This window comes from Osmerus eperlanus, chromosome 14, assembly GCF_963692335.1.
Source record: "Osmerus eperlanus chromosome 14, fOsmEpe2.1, whole genome shotgun sequence".
Classification (NCBI taxonomy): Eukaryota; Metazoa; Chordata; class Actinopteri; order Osmeriformes; family Osmeridae; genus Osmerus; species Osmerus eperlanus.
The window spans coordinates 5,960,650-5,970,083 of record NC_085031.1 but is presented as its reverse complement, the minus strand read 5'-3'; the positions used below and the strand labels follow the sequence as shown (position 1 = coordinate 5,970,083).

Genomic DNA, 9,434 nt, shown 5'->3' with positions numbered 1-9,434 from the left:
GCCCTTAAAGCTTCCCTATTTACAATTCATGACACCTGTCGTGACATGCATAATAAGCAGATATGACCAGAGCAGAGGTAGTATTTTGAGTGCCCCATCAAATGCAATGTCAAACCAACAGGGAAAAGCTGTTGAAGTTCCAAACTCTTTGGAGAAAAAAATTAATGTATAATTAAAAACGATACTGTGTATTAATTTGAAGACACACATTGAATGCCTAGCTGCCTTACTGTAAGATAAACAACCAAAACATTTTTACCGTTATCTGATAACTTTATTAACAAGTTAAAAAAAGACAATGAATTACAATATTTACAGAATATCCAGAGATAAATGGAATAAAATTGTAAACAATCATTCTAGGCAACATCACAACCCACCATCAGGGATCAGTGTTCACGGGAGAAAAGGCAAGATGGAGAATCTATATCCAGCTATGGAGAGAACAGTCTGAAGAGAAGAGAGAACAGAATGGAACAAACTAAACATATATACATATATAAGTATCCAGTGTGTTGTCAGCAGGGGCTAAATTGGGGTGGGGGGGAAGAGGGGGAGAGCAAACACCGTCCACCTTAGCAGGTGAGACCGCATACAGTGATCATTTTGTGGATTTCTAATGAAAAATTACCACGGGAAAAACAGCTAGTTTTGGAGGACACAACCACCACCAACATCACCTCCCAATCCACCCTACGGTTCTGAGTGGGCCTGCCTGCTAACAAGCTCCCACATCAATGCTTAATAATAATAATAATATAACATCCTTAATAACATTTCTCTAATGGTTTCACTGTCAAAAAAGCTAGGCTAGTCATTTCAAACAGAAAGCAGGGGGTTTAGAGATTCAGCACCAAATCACCCCCTATTTTTTAAGTACAAAAGAAGAGGTGATATGGCATTACCAGACGTTGAACAACAGCTTAATAACATTGGATTAAGAGCTGAAGTGCTCTAATTGGTTCTCTTTTGATTTATTTCTTATTTTTGTTTTATCATGAGACCAACACCTAAAGGAAAAAAGGTTAAAGTATCCTTTCTGATACACCACAGTTTCAAACACTTGACAAGTAGTTGGTTTTTCTATACACAGCTGCAGACAGGCAGATTACCCATAGTGCACTTCAAGTGACTTGGGTTCCACCCATCCTTTCCTAAACATGGTTAATTGTTTTTTGGGTAAGAAAATCGTAGCCAACTCAATATTTTGGTTCTGAGAACTGAACTACCTTTTTGTGTTTCATTTTTGATGGCTTGTGAAAGACATATTGGTATTTTTTAATCATTATATTTTGAGGAAGCTTGATTTATTTGCTATTGTTTATCTAATAAGGCTTTGGGGTATTTGAGCAGCAACTTCCAACATTTACAATCTCTGCCTTATTCGCCAGCACAGCTCACGGCCTGGTCTAAAACAAAAAGCACACTTATAAGATCACACAGGGGCATCCTTACAGGAAAACAGAACACACATCATTTCACACTGGGGAAAGAAAAGACACCCCAAAGTCTTCAGTTTTCACATTGCAATCTTCTGCCCTAGCACACCTGTTGGTTCACACAAACATCAAACATCACAATTTCTCTGTCACTAATGTGAAACAGCCGCTTAGGTCACGCATACTGCTACAGTTGTTGACTTATTGAAGGTTTAAAGTTGCGTCTGATACCGAGGTTGCGTTCCAGAACACCTTGTTTTTCTTTTTAACTTTTATTTTTTTTTCAGTTATTCAAGTCACACATCACCCGGCCCAAGTGTGACGTCAGTGACATGGAACACAACCAGACTTATACAGCTCGGTGACAACAGCAGCTCACAGACACACTGAATTCCCTTTGCTTCCTGTCCGGCATGTCTCCATGAGTGAAAGGTTTGGAGGACGAATCATGATATATAAATGTTATTGACTCATGTTGCTGGTTATCATGTTGAGGGAATAGTGAGCCAACTGTTCAGTCTACGACTATATGAGATTGGAAAGCTGGAAAGCAACCATGAGTGGAAGTTCTGAGAGAGCCAATGGCTGAAAAGGCATACAGGATTACTTCAAGAGAACTACACTATAGCAAACTTTGGGGTAAACATTTGTTCTAAAACAAATATATAGAAACAATAAAATTAATCATTAATAAAAGTTTGCAACATAGCTAGATAAATAAGGTGCGACTATTCCTCTAGGAATATTTATACTCAGGTAACACTAGGCTAACACAGAACAAGACAAAGGTTGTTCAGGCCAAATCACAGAAAGCTTTTCACATTGGGCTCACTAGCCAGTGTAGAGGGGTGAGGTTAGCTTAGCTAGTCTAGTTCGCCTCTGCATGTGCTTTAGACTGCTACCATGACTACAGAGATCTGTGTCGACACTGCTGTATGCCAGCTTGAAGGACAGACTAGAGCACATTCAAATACAGAGCTGACAGTTCCTGAAAGTTACGCATCTCTCAGAAGTACAGTAAGTCCACAGTAAGTGAATGGATGAGAAAGTATCTTAGCTGCTGGAGGGTTCTGAGGAGATTCACATCTAGGAAAGAAGGGAACGTTGCATGGTGGCTTTTCTCACACCCTCTCTTTCTGTATTTCTCATCTCAATATAAACTCTTGTCTCAAAACTGGGATGAAACGGATGTTCTTGGGCCATCAGGGGTAACATAGGGGTCATACGAGGTTGTATAGGGCTGTATATGTGATAGGGCGTTAAATGCTTTGATGCCTTATATTCTCAAGACAAACCCTGACTGGGATCATCAAGACTCAAAAGGTGCTTCAATCAATAATTGCCTTAAATCTTACTTTCAATTTAGAATAATAAACAAAACATTTTAGAAAATAAATATCTTTAGGGTGGGGCTTTGAAAGTGTAGGCCGCAAACATAAGCTTAAGGTCCACGTCTTTTGTCACTATTGGTTACCAATATACTGTTAACTTTTTCAGATCTGTCCATCTAAGGGACCAGGATACATTTTAAGGTTTAGCCACTTAAAAACATAGGATGTCACAACCTAGGATTTCTAATATGTAACACTTAAAATTTAACAAGACGATTCATGTTTGATGTTTAGTTTTCCTTTCTTTTAGTCGTCTTTAGCAGCTGAGTTTTGATACCCAACCCAACGTCAATCCAAACTGATTCATGGTTGCCTTGGCCAATGACGCGTTAGGCCACAGTAGTCCTTTTACGTTTTATTGGTCATTTTTGGTCTCAAGCATTTCTTTGTCTTTCTCGTTCAGATTGTTCAGGCTCTGTGATAGGTCTGTGGAGTGTCCTTCCTCGGATCCCATGCCATTGCTGGATAGGTCCACGGTGCTGTCCGTCAGAGCAGCTGACCCAATAGGAGGTGGAGCTGAGGAGTGTATTGCTGGGGCAGAGCTGGGGTCTGCTCTGATGCTGTTAACAGTCCTGTAGAAGGGGGTAAGGAAGGCAGGGGGCAAAGGTCAGGGATCCAAACAAACGTTTAAGAAATAACAGTGGGAGTCCTGGGATTGACAGAGAAGGAGAGAGACAGAGAGAGAAAAAGAGAGAGAAAGAGAGAGAGAGAAAGAGAGAGAGAAAGAGAGAGAGAGAGAGAGAGAGAGAGAGAGAGAGAGAGAGAGAGAGAAAGAAAGAGGGAGGAAGGGAGTTGGGCAGGGAGTGACAGAAATAGGGAGTGTAAGGAAGAGAGTGGAACCAAGTGACATAGAAATTAAACAGAGAGGAAGAGAGAGAGTGACACAGGAAGAGAAGGAGAGTGCCTCACATGCCGTGTCGGAGGACATGTCGTTCCCACTCTGTATTGTCAGTGAAGCAGCGACCACAGAACTCACAGGGCAGCTTCTTCTCCACACACTCTGGCCCACCACTGCTGCCGGGACACACTGGGAAATACAGTTCAATAGGACCCATCAGCAGAGATAGGCCTACACCGTCGAGACAAAGTAAACAGTTTCCGCCTCACATCAAACAACTTTGACACCCCTCCGTCCCGTTGATCTTGAGCTACCTCGTGCCTCGAGCTTCTTCGCCTCTTCCTCGTCCTCCGCCTGCGTCTCTGGCTCCTCCTCGGGCTCTTCCTCCATCTCCTCTCTCCCCTCTTCCGCTTCCTTCTCTGCTCCTTCCCTCTGCTCCGGGGCAGCAGCTCCTCCTTCCTCTTCCTCCTCTCTCTCCTCCTCTTCCTCCGCGCTGCTTCCCCTTTCCTTCATCGCCTCCAGCTGATCCAGGTTGACACGCCCCATCAGCTCAAAGTTCCGGGCCACCTGACCGACGACACAATCGACAACACATTTGATAGATCCTGATCTTTCTCGAACCGCCTCCTTCCGTCGCTTGCGATTACAGCCGACATGTTCTGGGTGCTTAAATGTCTTTAAACATTGCTTAACCCCACCCTCCGCCCACCCACCAGCCAGGATCTGTAGTTCACAGCCTGATGCCCTCTGGGACTTATAGTCCGCACCAACCTTGTGTTCAAGACGTAGGTGCTCCTCCAGCTGGTTCCTCTGCCTGCAGTCATAGTAGCAAAGCTGGCACTGGTAGGGCTTCAGGTCGTCGTGCTTGTGCAGGTGCAGCTGCAGGGCGCGGTCGCTGGAGCAGGTGAAGGTACACTTGTGGCAGCGGAACACCAGCCCCTGTAGGTGACGGGACAGTTTGGAGCGACTCACCTCCAGGGGGGCTACGCGCTCCTCTGTGTGGGTGGGGAAGGGGGGGATGGGAGGGAGGAGAGAAGGAGGGGGAGCCAGAGAGACGGAGGAGTGAGGAGATCTAGAAATATGTGCACTGTGTCCACAGTAGCACAGCATCCTCGACTGTGTCAACCGTACAGGATGATCCTGTCGTTAGATTAAACAAACGATGACTAGCTCAGTCCTTTACATACGCAGAGACCATGACATGACTTGGAGAGCCCTCGGTACACACGCACGGCCGTGTAATGTACCAGGACTAAATGGGATTCTGTACACTAGGTCATAAACACCTACACACCCTGTCAGAATGCGTAGAATTATCGCTTCGGGAGCGTGCGGTTAAGAAACCACTCAAGTACAACCAGTATGTTATACCTGTTCTTTTATGTCTGTTTGTATGGTTGACTTTGTGGTGTATAGTTTGCAGTTTAGTTGTGTCCCGTGTGTGGAGCTATAAAGGCACCTTGAGGCTTCTGTGTTTGACGATGTGGTCGATCAAATAGCTGTGGTGTTTGGTGTGGTACAGAATTAGGTGCTGGGGATCTCGTGTCGCGCGTAGTGGGGTGGATTGGGGTGGCGAGTACCTTTGTGTAGGACGATGTGGTCGATCATATTGCTCTTGTGTTTGGTGTGGTACAGACAGAACGGGCAGCGCAGGTCCTTCGGTCCCTCCTCCACCACACTGGTGTGCCCCGCCTCCACGTGGAGGGTGAAGGTCGACCTAGAAGATGCGTACACACACACACACACAAAGAAAAGCACACCCCGTCACAGACAATAGAGAACAAATATATTGATGAGTCATGAGAGTACATGACGTCACGTATTCGTTTCACATCCGTCCAGCTCTCCACCTGCACGCCACAATCGGCGGGCTGTCTGCTTACTTGTGGCAGGTGAAGTAGGAGCAGTCTTTGCACTTGAACAGCTTCTTGCCCCCGTGGCGGTCTCTGTAGTGCCGACGTAGGCTCTGCATATAGCCCGAGCTGAACTCACAGAACTCGCAGGTGAGGACCCCGCCGTCATGGCGACCCTCGGGCACAGGGGGGGCGCCGGGGGAGCTGGAGGTCACGTGACTGCGGGACGCCAGCTGGTAATGACTCAGCTGCTGTCGCACGTCCGCAGGTTCCAGATAAGCCGGGTCTAGTGGGGCGATGAAAGAAGAGAAACATGATTACTTTGTGTTTTTGAAGGAAAATATTTGTGGTCAAATTCATGCAGGAACGCAGCACGTTTTTTTTATTTATTAGGAATCGCAAACTTCCGCACTGTACGTGTACAGTCAAGAAGCAGTGACTGTCACCCCTTCTCTCTTCCTCCCTTCCTTTTCCTCCTCTCACAGTATGATGATATCAGTGAAATGGCTCATTTTCTCATCCAATCGTCCTACTTTGAGTCTCCTCCACACCAATAAATAAACCAGTGTGAGGGTGACAGACTGTCTCTATGCTGAGAAATGCTTCATACAATTGCTACAGCCAACCTAGCCACCCGAGAGGGAGCGAGAGAGAGAAAGAAAACGCTGAAGAAAAAGAAAATTTGACTTTTTCAAATGGCATTGAATGCATTTCTGACTTTGCAAAACGGGGAAGGGAAAAATCTAATGGGGACTGAACAATGCCAGACGTGATTCATAGCAGACATTTTTTCTCGGAAGGAAGTGGAGTGTGTGTAGGTGTCGACTGCGGAGAGATGCGTTAGGAACGTGGTCATTCATCTGGTTAAGTGGTTGTAGCAGGGCAAACCCTGCTCCAGGGTAATATAACAGCAGAGGTGGGGGGAGGGGGGAGGGGTCCTTAGAGGGTAATGGAGAAGAGACACTGGGACGGATCCTCCTGTTACACACTGTACCTCCATGTTACAAAGAGACTTCGGTGGCCGTGCTTAGTGCTCATGTGACACGCAACCCTGACATAGGCCTGCTAAGTGCACACGGGATTCCACAAAACCAGAGCTTTGAAGCACAAGGGCTAGTTCCAGAACGCCGTTGCTAGCTTCCACAATCTAAAACAGAGGAGCCAGGAGACTACATTCTAGAAGTGAGGATTCAGAAGGACTGCAACATTCTAGAACAGAGACGCCACGAGACACCCACGTTCCAGAACAAAGGAGGCGGTAGGTCTGATTGTGAGATGACGGATTGCCCACCATCTGGATCTGTGGGCAGATGGACCTGCTCGGGGTCTGTGTCCAGCCGGACGGCCCTCTGGGCGGCCTGGGTGGCGGCCCTGATCTTGGGCAGGGTGAGGGCCTCGCCATGGTCCCTCAGGGAGTGGTCCTTCAGTTGACTAATGGTGGACGAGGAGAAGGTGCAGGACAAGCACTTGTAGGTATTTTCACCTGTAAGGAAAAGCAGAACAATCAGTACTGTGATAACCTTTATTAGTGATGATTAGTCTGGTATAATCAGAAACAATTTCAGAGTAGTGCCCTGAATCACAAGTTATTTTCAAAGCACCAATAGCAGACCGGGACACTAACCGAAGCCCCAATAGCAGACCAGGACACTAATCGAAGCACCAATAGCAGACCAAGACACTAACCAAAGCACCAATAAAAGACCATGATACCGATAAGAGTACATGACACAGAACTTTCTTTTTAAATTCTCTCTTTGACAGTTCCCTATGATGGCCATTCACAGCCTGTTCAAGGGTGAATTTCTCTCCTTGATATTGGGTGTGTGCACAGAGGAGGCACGGACGTTCAGACAGACAGACCAGGGAAACCTGAATAGAGAGGTGCTGACACCTATTTTCTGCTGCTTTACCCTTGAATGGCTCTAGCACCCTACTGAGAGAAACTGTGTCCACATGCCACTGGCCATAGGCTTCATATAGCATACCACAACCTCACTTACAAATACCATCCTGCAAGGAATGAAGGGTGCAATCATCCAATGCCTGCGATGAGATGTCTTTGATGAGATTGGGTTTACAACAGGAGTTACATGATGTTTTGACAATGAAAATGTGTGGGAGGGGGGACATAGAGCAGCAGACAATGCAGGCCCATTTTCCTTCGAGACGTAATCAAATGGCAAATGGATTCTGGTGGAGTCGATTATCTGAGGTAATTGTTTGATCTGAATCATTTTTCTTCTGCTCTCAAACCAGGACAGAGATAGTATTCTTGACAGGTTTTTAAATGGTCCTCCTGCATTGTCCTTTCTTATGATTGACTCTCTAGTCTATGCCTTAAAAAATTAAATAAAAAAGTGCATCACTGCCCCCAAGGAATCAATTTTTGCTGTCTGGTCCCTTCTAAACACAAAATATCTCTAAGAAGACAAATGAGTTCACACTGAGACTGAGTCGTCTACTAAAAGCCTGTCTGGGTTTTAGATATTCCCTTAGCGCTCCCCATGATCCAAAACATATAACAGGAAATCTAGTCAACTCAAACTTCTATATCACAACAGTGAGTTTACCAACCACCTCTCCTTGAAATCCACATTGGCCACTGCTTATCAGACATGGGTGAAAAAAATATTTGTTTACGAAGGCGCTTGATTCAGCTCCTGCAGCATGCCAGATGGACAAGCGGTGTACTTTTGATACTATTCCAAAGGTTCCATTGCGCTGGGCAGTGGGCAAGCTAAATCAAGCTCACCTGAAAGTACTTGGCAGGCAACAAAAGATAATACTGATCACCCAGGTCTGGTGCTAGCTGAGCTAGCTGTGAGGAGGGAGAGCGGCGTTGTGTCGTACCTGCATGGGCTTTGTGCAGGTGGCTCTTGAGGCGGCTCAGGTACGCTGATTTAAAGGGACAGAGCTTGCATCTGAACGGCTTGTGGTGACCATGGTGAGACTGCACGTGCCTGTCCAGGCTGGAGAGACGGGCAGGGCGAGAGTTGGTTAGTGTGTGTACAACGTGTAGAGAGATAGGGAGAGAGAGAGAGAGAGAGAGAGAGAGAGAGAGAGAGAGAGAGAGAGAGAGAGAGAGAGAGAGAGAGAGAGAGAGAGAGAGAGAGAGAGAGAGAGAGAGAGAGAGAGAGAGAGAGAGAGAAGAGAGAGAAAGATTCACACATTTACTCTGGAACTTATCTGATGATTCGTAAATGAGCCCTGGGAATCGAGAGCCCCAAACTGTTTACTGTGATAACTCCATCATCGCAGTCCCAGTCACTCTCTAGTCAGGTACTTTCTGTCTGCCTACACTGGTCTGGATGTGAACTCATCTACCCAGAAGCCCCTGGTGAGCTGTGCCGGTGGAGCGAGGCAGTGTATTCATCTGCAGACTCAGGGTGTCATGGGAACGCTTGGCTTTCTGGGTCAGGGCACATGCAGTAGTCAGGATTACACCAGGGACCTGCAGAGATGAGGTCCTCTGTCCATTTACCTCATCCTGTCTCTACCACTCTCACTGTCTCTCTTTCTCATTCTCTCCTTTTCCTCCCGCCTCTCGGTTTCCAATTCGGAGAAAACAAATCATTCTATCAACATTCCCTGGAGTCTACACTAAAGCTTAGTCTTAATCAGAAATTAATTTATGTGATTTAGTTAGGAGACCAATTGAACACACAGCGTTGTTAACACCACTGCTTAGTGCCAAGACCTTGGAACACCTGAGCATTAAGTTGAATCAATTCACAAGGCATGTCCATGTGTACTCTGAGTCTTGACTTAGCTCCAACGCAAACAAACTACCGTCTCTAAACATACAGCCGTGGACCCTGAGTCACAGCAGTCCTGCTCTGTGGACCCGAGCACGGAGCTACCATTCTGTCACACTACGCATGTCGTCAGTCACTTGTCATGGGGGTCCGTC

The 9,434-nt window shown here is 46.2% G+C and overlaps 1 protein-coding gene across 3 annotated transcripts in view; it reads right to left on the bottom strand.

Annotated features, from left to right (window-relative positions):
- Nucleotides 1-252: 252 nt before the first annotated feature.
- Nucleotides 253-9,434, bottom strand: part of znf462 (zinc finger protein 462) — a 31,676-nt gene continuing 22,494 nt past the window's right edge. For all 3 annotated transcript variants that reach the window (XM_062477410.1, XM_062477412.1, XM_062477411.1), the window contains exons 6-13: nucleotides 8,375-8,493; nucleotides 6,813-7,004; nucleotides 5,552-5,807; nucleotides 5,249-5,385; nucleotides 4,440-4,663; nucleotides 3,983-4,235; nucleotides 3,740-3,857; nucleotides 253-3,402 (exon numbers count right to left, since the gene is read on the bottom strand). In XM_062477410.1, the coding sequence (XP_062333394.1) occupies nucleotides 3,186-3,402; nucleotides 3,740-3,857; nucleotides 3,983-4,235; nucleotides 4,440-4,663; nucleotides 5,249-5,385; nucleotides 5,552-5,807; nucleotides 6,813-7,004; nucleotides 8,375-8,493 (1,516 nt within the window). In that variant the 3' untranslated portion in view covers nucleotides 253-3,185. The remainder of the gene's footprint in view (nucleotides 3,403-3,739; nucleotides 3,858-3,982; nucleotides 4,236-4,439; nucleotides 4,664-5,248; nucleotides 5,386-5,551; nucleotides 5,808-6,812; nucleotides 7,005-8,374; nucleotides 8,494-9,434) is intronic.